General features: G+C 53.8%; 1 protein-coding gene and 1 non-coding gene across 2 annotated transcripts in view; one reads left to right on the top strand and one right to left on the bottom strand.

The window, feature by feature from the left end:
• Positions 1-1451: 1451 nt before the first annotated feature.
• On the bottom strand, positions 1452-1523 carry TRNAC-GCA (transfer RNA cysteine (anticodon GCA)). Its single transcript has one exon. It is a non-coding gene; the product is annotated as a tRNA-Cys (tRNA).
• A 115-nt stretch (positions 1524-1638) lies between these two features.
• The window catches only part of LASP1 (LIM and SH3 protein 1), a 34129-nt gene continuing 20658 nt past the window's right edge, over positions 1639-15109 (top strand). Inside the window, exons 1-2 of the mRNA XM_075775448.1 lie at positions 1639-2011; positions 6856-6950. Of these exons, the coding sequence (XP_075631563.1) occupies positions 1943-2011; positions 6856-6950 (164 nt within the window). The 5' untranslated portion in view covers positions 1639-1942. The remainder of the gene's footprint in view (positions 2012-6855; positions 6951-15109) is intronic.

Genomic DNA, 15109 nt, shown 5'->3' with positions numbered 1-15109 from the left:
CATCCTGACAGCTTGAAAGCATATAATGGGAAATACATGTTTAAGATAATAACCTCAGAAAGCAAAGAAGTATCCTGTCATTTCACGGCTATAAAATCAACCGCTAACAGTAAACATGTGGTTTGTAGTTAATGAGAGACACGTACCGAAGCATTGTCTGGCGTAACAACGTAAATGTATTGCAGCCTTCGAGGATGGAAGGAGGGATTTCGGGAGGAAAGCACAGGCCACGCTGCGGCGTGAACCCAATCAAGGGGCCGGGGGCTGATGCTTCGGACACCAAACGTGATGCAGCTCACGAAAAGAAAAGAAAAAAGAGAAAGAAAACCTGCAGCTGGAGCCAGGCCTCGGCGGAGCGATGCCCTCGGCTGCCCCCGGGAAGCAGCAGCGGCTTCGCCGCGTGCAGGGGTGAGGATGAACCAGTGCGTGCGCCCAAAACGTCTGGGTGATGAAGAAACTCTCTCACCCAGCAGCGTCTCCTGAGCCAAGAGAGGAAAAACCACCCACAATATCCCAAAGAGCTAGATAAGCAGAAAAGATCGTCTTATTTTAAGCTGTGATGGGCCAGGAAAGGGTGGGAGGCTGTTTTGGGGGGCTGGGAAGCGTTGGGCGAGGTGATCAGAAAGGGAAGGAGTGGGCGCCTTTGTGAGAGGATCAGATAAGCTGCTTTTAAAATGAAGGAAGCCAATTTTAAGCCCGTATCCTGAAATGAATAAGGGGGAAGAGAGCCGAGCGCAGCCTCGTTTGATGTGGGCGTGCTTTATTAAAGCCTGCCTGCAAATAGCGATTGCCGAGGCTTGTTCTTTTGTAACAGGCTCCGGGAAGGGAGAACGTTGGGGGGAATTAAGGTGTCGTTATCTCCTGATAGAAATTGAATTAATGTTCTTGCTGAGACTTCTGTAATGTAATAACCTGAATCGACCGGAGTCGACGCTGCCCACCTGACTGACTGCACGGCACGGTGGAAGGGTGCAGGAAAAACGCACCCGAACTGGGGCTGTACGTTACCCCCTGGGGCTGGGACCTGCCTTGCAGAGGTCGAGATGCTCCTGCTCACGTTCATCTTGATGCATTTCAGTAAAATTACGCTAAAAATTTAAACTCGATTGGGAATTGGATTTGGTAAACCACGCACCAGAGATGAGGGTGCTTCCACTCGCCCACGCAGGTCTCCGCTCTGCCTTTGTGGATTGGTTTTCCATTTAAAAAAAAAAAAAAAAAAGAAAAAGAAAGTTGATATTTCTCGTAACTCTTGCACCGTGAAACAACTCGACGCCGGAGCCCAACCAAATGGCTACTCAAAGGGAGACTGCTCACCATACACCGGCGTGAGGCTTTCAGGACGCTTAACGCGTCACTTAAAATTATTAAGGTAGAATCACACGTGTGACGTGGGGGGGAAAAAAAAACCAAACCACCCCAAAAAATCCAATTTTTTTTTTTTTTTTTCCAGGGGGCACCCGGATTTGAACCGGGGACCTCTTGATCTGCAGTCAAATGCTCTACCACTGAGCTATACCCCCGCCTGTCGTTAGAACGGCCGGGCGCTCGCTTACTGCGGCCCCACGCGTGCGCACCCCCCCCCGGTTCCACGCGCGGACTCCGTCCGCGCGTGGAACCGGGGGGGGGGCTGCGCACGCGTGCAAAATACCACGCGGAAGGGGGGGGGGTAGGGGGGAACCACGCACACAACACGCCAATCCCACCCACCCACGCCGCGATTTACGCAGCGGGGAAGGGTGTACGTGTGCGTGCACGCACGCGTGGGTGGGTGCCCCACCTCCGCGCGCGCGCACCCCCGGAGCCCCTCCTCCTTTTCTGCCCGCCCCCCCCCCCCCCCCCCCCGCCTATTTAGGGTCGTGGCGGCGCGGGCGGAGGCTCAGAGGAAGCGGCGGCGCCGGTGTGGGAACGACCACCCACTTCCCCCCCCCGTGTTTTAATCATGAACCCCAACTGTGCCCGCTGCGGCAAGATCGTTTATCCCACCGAGAAGGTGAACTGCTTGGATAAGGTGAGCGCCACGCGTGGGTGTGGGGGTGTTCTCCGTAGGGGGGGGGGGTGTGTGTCTGAGGTCTCCCGTGGGGCTACTGGGTGGGATGGTTCTTGTTCGCCTCCTTCTTCTTCTTCACGGCCGTGGGGTGTCTCCACGCTGCCCACCCCTATGTTTGGGTCATGGGGATCGCCCCGCTGTAGGGATCCGGCTGATCCCGCGGGATCGGGACCCACGCTCCTTCCAGCCACGGGTTACCGGAGGCGGCATCTCCCCGTACCGCGGACGGGAGCTCTTTGCCCGAGCGGTCGCTGGGGTTTTTTCTTATATATAATTAAAAAGCAGCAGCAGCCCGAGCGCCGTGGGGAGCTGCAGCGTGCGGAGGCCGATGGAAAGCAACAGTTAACGCTTCCCCCGAAACCGGGAGCCTCATCTGGTTTGCATTAGCCGAGCTTTTTGCCTTTTTTTTTTTTTCTCATTTTCCATCCCAATTGATACTCCTCTATTCCAGAATTCAATCTTTATGGCTTGTGCTGCCTGCCTTAATGTGGTGTGGGAATGCTTTGAGTCTCTCTTTTTTTTTTTTTTTTTAGTATTTTCCCATAAAAAATAAAGCTTCCATGAAAGCTGGAGGTGGCGGTGGTGTCTCCGTCCCCTGTGCTGCAGAGCTCCCGTGGGATTTCCCTCCTGGAGAGCTGAGCCACCCTCCTCCCCCTCCTCTTCCAGGCTTCTGGGACGACCAGTTTAGGGACTAAAAAAAGTAACTCAAAGAATGCGTGGATCTCGGCAGCGGCATTCCTGAGCTTCAGCAGACCCTGTTACTCACATTTTTAACAGATGATGTTTCTTCCTTAAGCTGGGACTGGTTTGAAGCTGAACTATCAGCCCTGTATCCCAGAACTGTCCCGGCTGTTGGGCGCAGTGAAGTGGCTCTGTCTTCTGGAGCCGGTGCTGCGGCGTATCCGAATTGTGGCTAACTGGAAGGGAAGGGGGGATGACCCATTGCTTCCTCCTGTGCAGCCAGTGTCTGGGGTTTGGGTTGCTGTGGGTAGGGCTGCTGTGCATCCCGAGGTCATCTATTCTAGCTGTTTGGGAGCAGGCAGGAGGCTGCAGCCATCATCTTGTACTTCTACAGGTCTTACTAGCTTCCTCTTGCTACAGATCATTGTGTGTTCAGCCTTGCAATACAGCGCGCCCCTAACCAAACGGCTCCCCCCTGGCTAATTCCCCTTGTGTTAATTTTTCCTGGGGTTTCTGGCTGGTGAGATGGCGGCTGGAAGAGCCTGCCCACTTCCCGTAAAAGCGTGGCATAAGCACGGTGTTATTAGAGTGGCTGTCCCCCTGTTTTCTCTCTACCCCGAGCAAAGTCGAAAGGGCAGTCCTGGTGTTGTTTGCATACGTTGAACCGCAGGCAGCAATAACGAAGGGCTTCTGGGAGGAAAAGTCTGCCTGTTGCCGCCTTTGAGCTTTCGGTGCCTGTGCTGGTGTGTTGACAAGCAGATGTGCTGGGGTTTCTCCTGGTAGCGAAATCAGGAAAGTCCATTTCCCGTCTGAGATTTACAGCAAATGAGGAAAACTTGCTGCTTCATCAGGCTTTGCAAATGCAGAGCAGCTAGAGAAGGGGACTGCCTGCTGACAGCTCTGACTTGGGTCAAACTCCTCCTGTGAGTTCTGCCTCTTGACCTTTCATTTGTCACCTTGCAAAAGGCAAATGCCCTGCTCGGGCTTGGGGAAATGGGTGTTGTTCCCTTCCCCCATCCCTCCCCACGCGCCCCGCCAGCTTTCCAGATAAGGTGCTGGGTGATGTGGCCGGCTTCCGCTGGGGAAGTGACATCTCCTGTGCCGCCCATCGCTGGAGCTGCTGTCGCAGGGTTTGGTGGTTGCAGCTGCAACTGCTGAACCCGTGTAAACCTGATGTCGGGTGGCTTTTTTCTAAAATGAGTGGAAGTTAGAATTAGCTGTTACAGCACGTTATACCTGACCGAGGATTTGCCTTCAGCCCAAGGAGTCTCTCCTTATGTCATCGTCTCGAGTGATGCTCGCTCCCAGGTGCGGAGCAATGCCTTTACTTAGAGGAAGGATGTTGTGTGGCCGTAGCATGAGCTATAAACGGACACACCAATGTGTGCTGTGGCTGTGAGCTCTGTCCCCAGATCTAGTCTGCTGCGAGCGGCAAAGCTGCTCGAAGGGCTCCATCTCTGCGGGAGCAGCCTGCCTGGGCTGTAGCCAGCGGGCTTCTCGCGGAGGACGGCACGCTGGGATGTATGGGGTGAGCTGTGCCGTGCAGTTGTACCTGGGATCGGCTCCAGATGTTCAGAACGCTTCGAACTTGGAATTGGAAAGCGCAGGCGTTAATGCTCCTGTAAAAACCTGTTTGAAACTTGTCCTCTTTCTCTGCAGCTGAGCTAGAGGGTGAGCGGTAGCGTTACTGGAAGCCTACATAACTGCTGCTCCCCTGTGTCGGTGCTGCGTTGCAGCCCTCCTTTTAGTGCTGGCTTAGATTCGTGGATCTAGTGTTAATACTGTCAGTGGTAAGACCAAGTTTAGTGGCAGCAAATTTAGAGGTAAGGGGTAGCTCTGCTGCAGAGACCTTTGTAAGAGCCGGGGGACAGAAACACCTCTGAACAATGCCTAATGCAACGTGAGGCAAGAATAAGCATTAATTGCTCTCTGGCTGGAGGTGAAGGCTGCCTGAGCGCATCGCTTCTGCTGTGCTTATTGTGGAGGCTGCCACGGGCAGGAGGGGGACAGCTGGCCTTGGCAGATACTCCTTGGCTCTTGGGAGCCTGGGTATTGCTCGGAGGAAGAGGCTCTGAAGTCATGTTGGCTGTCAGTTCATCTCTACGTATTTATAGTGGCATCTCTGGTATTTATGCACAGCTATCGCAGTGCTAGGAAAGGCTGACAAGCTTGGAGAGGTCCGTTCGTTACCCTCTGATGTGGCAGTAACTCAACCGAAAGGCCATAACTTTCAAGATGCCCGAAGAACTCGGGACTCAGCTCTTGATTTGTCCCTCCTTAAAGAGTCTGAAAGCTGCGAGGGAAGAAAATAATCCTGTGCAGGCTGGATGTGAACGAGGGTGTTGGTACAGAGCAGCGCGTGGTGCAGTAAGAAGCCCCCCCCCCTTGCCGTTAGTGCCAAGCTCTGGAGGAACTCGTAGAACTAGAGGAAAAGAACAAATACGTTGCTCTGAGCAACTGAAACGAGGCAAATTGTCCTTCTGGGCTGAGTCAGTCTGGTGAGAGCCGCGGCGGTGTTTGCACACCGGGGTGTGGTACCTGTAGGTAGGTGGCACAAGGGCTTAGGCTTGGCTCTTGCCGTCTCCTTGCAGCAACGCAGACCCGAGCCAGTAGTTGCAATGGTGGAAATGACTTTTTAAAAGCTTAAGGGTGGCAATCATAGCAACAACTGCCAGCTGTCCTCCTTGGGTTTGCTCGCTGCACATTAAATATGTGCCTGGGTGTCACGCTGCAGCCTTAGGGACTGTAATCTGGTGTTACGAGCTGCTAATGTGACATTTGGCTTGTTCTTTCCCTGGTTTTGCAGGGCGATGCAGGGCAGTTTGTGTGCTGTGCAGGGGGTTTGCTGAAGGACGGGGCGGGGGTCAGCTCAGCTCCTACCTGTGTACTTCCCTTTCTGCGGTGCCTGATCCGGTCCCTTCGAGTCCCGATGGCTGTAGCTGCTGGAGGAAGAATGAAGTCTGGTCGCTTGGTGACTGGCAGGGCATCAGTCGTGGTGTGTGTGGGGTTGAGCAACCTTGCAGAATTGCTTGGTAGCAGCTCTGAGGATTCTCATCGGGCTCCTTCCAGCCTGGAAAGCCACTTGGGCTGGTTAAATGCCAAGTGGCAATAATCTCTTTAAGAATAGCCCTAAAAATTTAAAACACTCTTTTAGAGTTCATTAGGTGTTCAACCCCTACTGCAGGGTCATGATCTGAGTTTCAGGGAATTTGTCTTTGGCCTTGAGCCTGAGTGTGCCTCTGGGTTAAACGGAGGAGACAGACCCCAGCTTGGCTGGGCGGTCAACTTGAGGCTGCTGGTGCAAGAGCTGAGGGGGAGAGGATGCAAAAACTACCTTCACCAAAACATCAGGCTGGAAGCTCCTCTTCCTTGGTGCTGTCTCCCCAGCCCTGCCCTGTGTTAAGAGGCAGAGCTGGCAAGAGCAGCCGTAGCTCTTGATAGCCCCATTGCGGGGAGAGGGGGAGGTGAGGAGCGTTTGGGGTGATCCTGCATCTTCTGGGGCTGTAGGGTTTGAGGTTGGGGATCAGCCACCGAAGCTGCATGCAGGAGGGTGGTATCTGGCGAGGACCTTTGAGCCACCAGTGTCAGACTGTCTGCTTCTCATGAGAACCTTTCCTTCTCTGTCTTTGTTCCCTTGGCTTGGTGTCTCTGCAGCCTCACCTGACCTGCTCTTCTGGCTATCTCTTGGCTAACATCAGCAAAAAACCCCTAAAGCAGCAACTTTGAAGCCTGCAAACCACAGCTGCTAACTCTGCTGATGGTCTCTCTGCTCGCAGGGGTTTGTGTTGTGGCTCCTGAGTAGGAGGCTTCTCCTGTCCTGTATTTGGCTGAGCCCAGTGAATTCCTGGTCTGGAGATAAGGAAGCAAGATGCTGCTATAATGCAAATCACAAGTGTTTCGGCCCTGTTGAGATAAGATGCATTGGGAGGGTGAGGGGGGGATTTACTTGTGTCCTAGACCAGCAAGAATATTGCCTGTCCTCTAGGTTTTGCAGGGCTCGTAGATGCCATCGCTGACATCTCTAGGCTGGAGGAGCTGCTGAGTTTGAGCTGTGCGATTCTAGTGGGACGTGGCCCTGTTTTGCAAGTCACTTGTGTTAATGATTCTCTTGTCTCTGTTTCCAGTTCTGGCATAAAGCATGTTTCCACTGCGAGACCTGCAAGATGACCCTAAACATGAAAAACTACAAGGGCTACGAGAAGAAGCCGTATTGCAATGCGTAAGTCTCTGCTACCTGCTCACGTTGCTGCTGAGAAAGTGTTGGGCCTGGGAGGTGCTGTAGGATTTGCTGGACCCTCTTCCTTAAGCCCAGGTCCTGACCCCCCTGAAATGAGGGGTGTGGGGATCCCTGAGCTCTGCAGAAATGCTTTCCCTGCTGCTCTGCAGCATTTTCTGGGAATGTGTGTGAAGCCCTGGCTGAAGGGGTCACACTGGCCAATTAATACCAGTATTAAAACAGTGTTTTCCAGGTTTAAATGGCAGCTCTCCAGTTCCAGCTTGAGCAGACAAAAGGTGAATAAAATTCAAATACAAGCAGGCATTTACATGGAGTTGATCTTAATCTGTATCCCCTTAAAGAAGGGGAAATAAAAAGGTGTGTGTACCAGCCCAGGTGAATACAGGTGTCTGGGGAGAGGAGAAATGTCCTTTTGTGCCGGGGGAAAGGGGTGTGTGAAACGTGTGTGTCGCTGCAGGCTGGGCTCAGCTGGGCTCATGGCCAAGGGCATTCACCCTCATACTGGCGCTTGCCCTGGGGGTTACGAAGGTGAATGCATCTGGAGGTAAATACAGCTTGAATGCAAAATCCTTCTCTCCTGAGCGGTGTGGGGGAGATGGAGGCAGAGCAGGGTAGGGTGAGGGCAGCTGCCTGTACCTCAATTTGCTTTCCTGGATCTTTCAAGCTACTTCTGAGTGGTGGGTGTTCACTGGCCCCAATTTTTTCCTCTCAAGCAGGACCCTTAACTGTGCCCTGCATTGTGAATGCCAGCCCCTCCTCAGTCCATGAGGAAGCACTGAGCTCTACGTACCTGACGTGTTTCTTAATGTCTATAAAGCAGCTTTGCAATGAGATTTTTCTTGTAGCTGCTTCTTAGACATTAATAGTTCTTAGAAAGAAAATTAGATAACATAATACTACTTGGCACTTGTATAGCATTGTCTGTTCACAGAGTACTTTATAAAACTTTAATCCTGACAACATCCTTGTAAGATGGGTATTACCCTATTAATGTCTAAGGCGAGGAGAAAGGAGAAGCAGTAAGACCATCAGCCATATGATGCCTTGGCAAAAACCCGCTTCTGGAGCGCTTTTGTAAGTTGGTTATTACTGATATTAGGTGTTGGTGATGATGACCTTGGACAAATAACAATCAAAACTTCTGTTGAACTGGGATGAGACTGGTAGCATTCAAGTCTTGGCTGGTAATGGTTGTGTCCTGGGATCTCACCTAAAATGCAGGGTGGCAATGGTGTGAAGAATAGTAAGTAACTCCTGGTTATCTAGCTGTATGGGGGCCACCAGCACTATTGGAGCTCCAGTATCCAAGGTGAAACTGGGAACTTCCCGGAGTAGCGTGGGAGGAACCCCGTGGTCTGAGGCAGGGCGAGCTGTCGATTCGAGGGACTCTCGGACTGCGTGGGTGTCTCACCCTGCCGTGGTGGTCCAACCAGCCTGGGATCTGTGAGTTTGAGACCTTCACTTGCAGAGAGCTGCAGGAGATAAGACCCCTTGTAGTGTCCCGAACCAAAGCTTTCTTCTCTGGACCGTGGGCACCCTGATACGGGCTCTGGCAGAGCCTTGCCTGGCACGGTGTGTTGGGCACGGCCATCCCTGGTGCTTCTGCCTCTGGCCATAGGGATGGGCCCAGGGTCCCGCCTGTGCTCTCTCCCTCTGGGCTGCTGGAAGGGAAGTGGGATAATAATGGGAAATTCCTGAGATTCCAAGGAGTCTGTGCAACCTCGACCCATCTCAGTTTCTCAACCCCCTCTGCTTAAGAGCTCCCTTTGATGCTGGCTTGCTGTCTTAACCCTTTAGCAGCCTTCCTGCAGCAGAGGCAGTTGGCTCTTGCCTCTACCCAGGGTAGCCCTGGATGTTCAAACCGTGCACAGAAACCCGCGTTCAGTGCTTTGTTCTTCCTACCTTGCCTGGCTGTGCCTTAAAGCAAAGCGAGAGCAGCTGAAAACTGCCGGCACGTGAGGTTTGCCTCCGGCAGCTGCCAGCCCCTTGTTTGCCGGGGCGGAGGCTGTACGGTGTCAATGCCTGGACCTGGGGTGAAGGGAAGCTCCAGGCAGAGGACGTGGGCTTGGTTCCTGCTCAGCTGCTGCTCCCAGAGTATCCTGAGGAGGAAGAAGCATCCGGGCAAGGTGAGTGTCTGGCAAAGGACAGCCCAGAAGGAGCCCACCCCTTCCAAACGGCTCTTCCCAGTGTTGGAGTTGAGGGGCAACATCTTCTATCCCCCGAGAAGGGGGTGGAAAAGCAACGTTTATCCTGGCAGGGAAGAGGCTGCTTTTCTGAACATGCCTTAGCACAGGGTCTCCTCTGTTTGAGCCGTGGCCTTCTGCCAAATTCCTGAGTTTCTTTCTTCAAGAGAGCGGGAGGAAGAGGGCTGGGCTTCCTCCCTATCTGACATTACCCCAGCAGTAAATCTGTGTGAAGCCTTTCAAGAAGGTGGCTGGTTAACTCTGCCCGCTGCCCTCCCCGTGCCCGTCAGCATTGGGAACTGGCTTGGTTGCAGATGTGACCATCTCCACCCTCCTCACCATTCCTCTTCTGACATCAGCTGAGTACTGGGGTGACTGGTTGTTCACTGGAAGCAGCAGTCAAGGCTAGGCTCATCTTTTTACATGAGCACTTTGAACTTAAAGTGGTAGAAGTGGAGGAAGGGCAATATCCAGGTGAAGTTTGAGACTTCTGCAAATGAAGTGACGGTTGGACTTGATTTTAAAGGTCTTTTCCAACCTTAAAGGTTCTATGATTCTACAAAATGCGGGGGGGGAGAACCTGGCTGCAAGGGACAGGCAAGACTGTGTGTGTTCCAGGGGACCGGCTGCTCCCAAATATATATTGTATATAGGCTTTAGTTTCTTACCCCTTGTGCTGAAGGGATAATGGAGCTCTGGGCTGCAGCTGGCAGGGCTGAGGCTGGGGGATCGGGGCTGTGTCCCTTAGCTGTGGGTCCCAGATGGAGCTGGTACCCACAGCAGCAGGGCTCCGGTCCCCTCCTGCCAGACAGCCCCGGTGACTGCCGGCTCCGCTTCGCCTCGGCGGTGGCTCAGTGTGCAAGCACAAATCTGTGCCTTGAAAATCCTGTCTGAGAGTTCAAAGCCATGTATTCGGTGTGGGGAGCCGGCATCTTCAGAGACATCGCTGGGCAGCGCTGCCGCTTGAAATGCAGAGAGGAGCTCGCGTACGCCCGGGTGTGGAGCTGTGCGAGGTGGGGAGAAGGAGCTGTGTCCTGCGCAGGAGGCTCCTCTTCTGCCTCAGTCTTGGCTGCAGGGTTGTTCTGCTCATCTCCCTTGAGGACATCTAGACAAGACCTGAGGTTAGACTTTATCTTTAGCCGTGGGTTTGCCTGAATTGGTGCTGATGTTCATGCAATTGTCCTGTTGGCTGCATCTCCGTTCAGAAAGCCCCGCTCCGGCTGCACGCGTGCATCCCCTGTGCTGGCATCCTGCTGCTGGAGCACGGCTGATCAGAGGGGCTGTCTTTGCTGCCTGCACACCCCACAGTGCTGGATTTTTTTTTTTATTTCCTTACTGCTGCAGACTAGCTGGCAGGAAGTTAATGGCCTACTTGCTCAGCGGTCCCTCCTCCCCCACCAAGGAGAAGCAGCCTGGCCTGACAAGCGCAGCATCCTTTGTTTGAACGTGCATGGGGAGATGGTGCTGCTGGCCAAGCCCCTCTGCTCCCCTTTGTGGTCCTGGCTCGGGCTGCCCCACCAGTGCAGAGCACAAGGAAATCACGGTGCTGCTGCATCTCTGTCCCCCCTTGCTAAACTGCATTTTTTTTCCCCTTCTCAAAAAGGGGCTAAAGGCTAAGCAACGCTGCCAAAAATATCTTACGTAGGTGTGTCGGCAGGGTCCCCGCTCCCTCCATCTGCCATACTTGCGTGACTTCAGCTTTCCTTCACGGAGTTGACTTTACTTGCAGAGAAACCACACCTGGCGTGGTGGTGGCTGCGTGCCGGGTGTGCCCTGGGGATCGGGGATCTCGGGGCTGACATTCCTCTTTGCTGAGTCAGGGCAAACGGCTCCTGGCTCCCAGCTTCCCTAGACATAGCACCCAGTGTTACTGGGGCCCAGCGACTGAACGGGAGCTGTAAAACCTCTAATTCCTGATGATGACCCAAAGAACCTCCCTGGCAGATTTCTCACTGTTAAGATCCTTGCTTTTCCATTCCGCGCAAGTAGCCTGATACCTCTGGGCTAACTCCTTGCTTGGAAAAAGTTAGCGAGCAGCTCTGAGCATCATAAGGAGCCAGTGATCTGTTCTTGGCATTCCTCTCTGCTCCATCTGGTAGCAGCCTACTACATTAATAAAGTGATCTTCCAAGTGTGGGGGGGGCAGGAAGGGAAAGAGGAACAACTGTGTTGCTGGGACGGAGTCCAGGTGTTTATCCGATGCTTTATTTGTGCCGAGTTTCTGGATGAGAAGAACGGCCTTTCTGTCTTGGTGTGCACACTTTGCGTGCCGCAGAGCTCTGAACAGACTCTGCTTTTTGTCTTCGGTGTAAACGAAAGCTGGGCTCCCCATATGCCGCTGGCGGGAAGGACCCCCCCAACACATGTGGCTTTGAGGAGCTGGGGGCTGCAGGTACTTGTGCTTCTCCTCTGCTGTGTTTGGGGAAGGGCTCACTGATGCAGCCTCTGTAGGGAAGAGGGGAATATGGTATATGGGAAAGATTTCCTGAGTAATGATGTGATTTAATGGCTGGAAGGCTGCAAATGTTAGCAAATCCTCTTTGGGGTGGAGTGTCTGTTTTCTGAAGGGCTTACTCCAAGTGCTGTCTGTGTACTGGGGACGTCTCAGAGCTGACACTATTTCTCCTGGAAACCCTGAACCCTTCTGTTGGGCTCTGCTGCTCCCCCCCTGCCCCGCAGCTGATCCTTCTCCCCATGGCTGGCTTCTCCCTGCAGTGGATGCTACTGGAGATGAGGTTAAACTGGTGATGCCCTGGTGTGCACAAGCCAAAGCATTTGTGGGTGAAGCCTCTGCAGAGGTGGGCGAGGGGAAATCTCCCCGTGACTCTTTGCAGGTTACTGCTGTCCCTCCCGGGCTCACCCTGCATTGCCGTGTTGCTCCTTCCCAACAGTCCCAGATGTTCTGCACCCATCTGCCCACCTGGGAGGTGTTTGGAGTTGGGAGGAGGGGAATATGTGCTCCTGCTTCAGGTGTTTGGTGCCTGCTTATTGTGAAAGCTTAATCCTAGCAAAGCAGATGGTGAGCTTGTTCTCCAAGAAACACTATCGCCCGTAGTCAGGGTGTGCCGTGTCGGTGGGTGAGGGTCCTTCTGCTGTCCCTGTCCTGCCGTGCGCGGAGTGCAGCAAAACCGAGCCGGCGTCCCCGCTCCTCCTGCCCGGGGCTGGCAGGCAGCAGCACAGCTCACCCTGCACGGGGAGGGGGGGTTTGTGGGTTCAGGCAGAGCCCCAGGGCTTGGCAGCTGCCTGCAGCGCTGCCCGGGGAGGGGGCAGCAGCCATGCACTGTCCTTGGAGCCGGGAGCGCAGGGTTTGGGCTGAGGCTGCGGCAGGGGTTGCTCGGCACTGACCTCGCCGGGGGGGCAGGCTGTAGATGAATGTTGACTTTCCTAAACTTGCTTATCCATGTCTGGGGCCAAGAAACCTTGTGGAAAAACCCAGCTCCGTTGCGATGCCTGCTCTGTTCCTGTAAACAGTGGTGGGGGAGGACAGGACAGGCACCGCTCTGTTTTGGGGGCTCAGCGATGGGAGGGGGGGAACAAGGTGATGAGCAGAGCCGTTTCCAGAAGTGACTTCTGACTTCATAGCTTGGCAACCCCTGTTTTCCTGCATTCACTTGAAATCTTTCCATTATGGATTAAAGCAGGTTTGTGAAAACAAGCTGGTTTTCACTTGGGCGGCGTGCCGTTCTGCAACACCCGCGGTAACTGCTGGCAGAGCCTTTGGGGATGGGGGTGAGATGATGCTGCCCGCGCTCACGGGGAGCGGAGCTGGCTGAGCAAAACCCCGCTCCCTGATGCCAAGACGGCCGTGCTAGAGCTGGTGGCGATGGGTTCTGCTTCTCCTGCCTCCCCCAGCCCCGTGCTAGCCAGACACCGGAGCACTGAGTGGGCAATGGGAGGGTCTTGGAGAAATGGTTTCCTACAAAGTTGTGCTCTGAGTTAGTTTATGCAAAGCCAATATTTGGGCGGGCTGGGAGGAGGCAGCAGCTGCACATGTGGAGGGCTGGACCAGCCATTTTGGCAGCTTCTCCCTGAAAATGCTGGGAGGAACTGAAGTCTTTCTCTGCAGCCTGCTCTTTTGTAGTAGGGTGTTTGCAAGCTCTCAGCAAAGCAGCGTGCTGCTGCTTTTATTATTAAAAAAAGAACAATTTATTTTTTTTAAGCTTGTCCCCAAGAATCAGCAACTCTTTGTAAAAGCAGGATGTGAACTTGGGAACCTTCTGGCAGAGCAGAGCCTATTACTTCCTTTGTTTAACCCTGATGCAGCTGCACAAAGGTGACTGTCACCGCTCGGAGGTGCAGGTTTGTGGGCAGGGAAGGGACGTGGTGCATTTGCTTCCACTGCTAAAGTCTGTGTCACTGCTTGCTGGACGAGCCTGCCAAAAGCACTTGCTTTAAAGCAGCCTGTATTGAATACAAGCAACGCTGAGCTAGAGAGGCTCTTCTAAACAGTCATCTCGCACATGATCCGTGGTGTAAACTGGCCTTGTTGTAGGAACCGCTACGTGTTTGAGTCATGCTGAAGATGCAGAGTCTGGGTCCCGTAGTTAACAGACCTCCATCAGTTAGCTCTTTATAGAGCAGCTGGATGGTACGGTGATGCACTATAAATGAGTTTTTACAGATGTGTCCCACCAGTCTCTTCTTTGGAGAAGTTTAACTCTGTTTCCAGCTTGTGCGAAGCTCCAAAGGCAGAAGTTCAAGTGCTGCCACTTAACTTGGCTTCCTGGGAAGGCAGTTCTCAGAGGCAAAATCCACTTTTAGGGCAGGACTGAGACATGATGGGGTGTGAGTGTTTGGAGATTCGCATCAGTCTGGAGCTGAGACTGCTGGCGCATCCTTTATGCTGCTGCTCTGGGTCTGGGAAGGTGAAAACACTGCCTGGGCCTCATCTGATTTATGGGCCATGAGGAACCTGGGACCGAGATGCTGGTATGGTTGGTGCGTGGGAGGAGGGGGCTGTGCTTGCTTCCTAACATCCCTGCCAAAGGAGCTTCCCACCTTAGCGCCTTGCCTTTGGTTGGGCAGCTATTGCTCGTGGCTCCTCAAACGAACTGGGTGAGAGCTCTTTCTGCCGTGGCTGTAGTGATGCTGGGGGGGGAAAAAGCAGAGCTGCTCGGGGAAGGGCTGTGAGATGCACAGAGCAGGCGGACCAGTCTCCCACGGGAACCCTACAACTCACTGTTGACAGCGAGTAGGGTAAACTTTCATCTGCTTTGGAGTTGCTGTACTCGAGCAACTCCTAATGCAGGAGCCAAATGGGCTCTGTCTGGCCAGAGGAGACTCGATTGACCTGATTTTGCAATGCAGCAACAAAATGTCTCATCTCTGGTGGCTGTGGCTGGTCCGGCGCAGCCTTGCTGGGCTATCTTGCCAAGGGCTTGTACGCAGAGTCTTGCTGCGGCCCGTAAAGCTCTTTTTTTTTTTTTTTTTTTTGTTGGAGGAACTGTATGCGCTGGGTTTTGTGGGGTGAGCAGCCGCCTTCTCTGTGGCTAACACCTGCCTGGCTTGAGGTGTTGCTGTGATGCAGAAAACAATTTGGACTATGTCTTGGGGGGGAGCAGATGCACCGTGCTGAGGTGGGGGCCGGCTGCCTGCACAGGGCAGATGCCCTCTGGAAAGTGGGGCTGTCTCTGCCATCACTGCCCCTCCCTCCTTAGCTGGCTGTTCGGTCGCTTTTGCAGCGTGTGAAACCTGGGGTGGTGGTTTGCCTTAGCATCTCTCTCGATGGGTGTAATCACCCGAGGTCCTGCGGAGCGGCAGATTAAAGGGGGTATTTTCTTTCTGCCAGCCCCGAGCAAGGATGCTGTGCCGCTGCTGCCCCGAGCCTTCGCTCCATCACGTGTCCCTCTGCCCCACATACTCGGTGCCGCTTCACTTAATCTGACAGCAGCCCCCCGCGGCGGGGAATCGGGGGGGGAGGGAGGGATCCCGTGTGTCCCATTCGTTAAACTCTAATCA

The sequence above is a fragment of the Balearica regulorum genome, chromosome 24 (genome assembly GCF_011004875.1).
Source record: "Balearica regulorum gibbericeps isolate bBalReg1 chromosome 24, bBalReg1.pri, whole genome shotgun sequence".
Taxonomy (NCBI): Eukaryota; Metazoa; Chordata; class Aves; order Gruiformes; family Gruidae; genus Balearica; species Balearica regulorum.
This window is presented reverse-complemented; position numbering and strand designations above follow the sequence as displayed.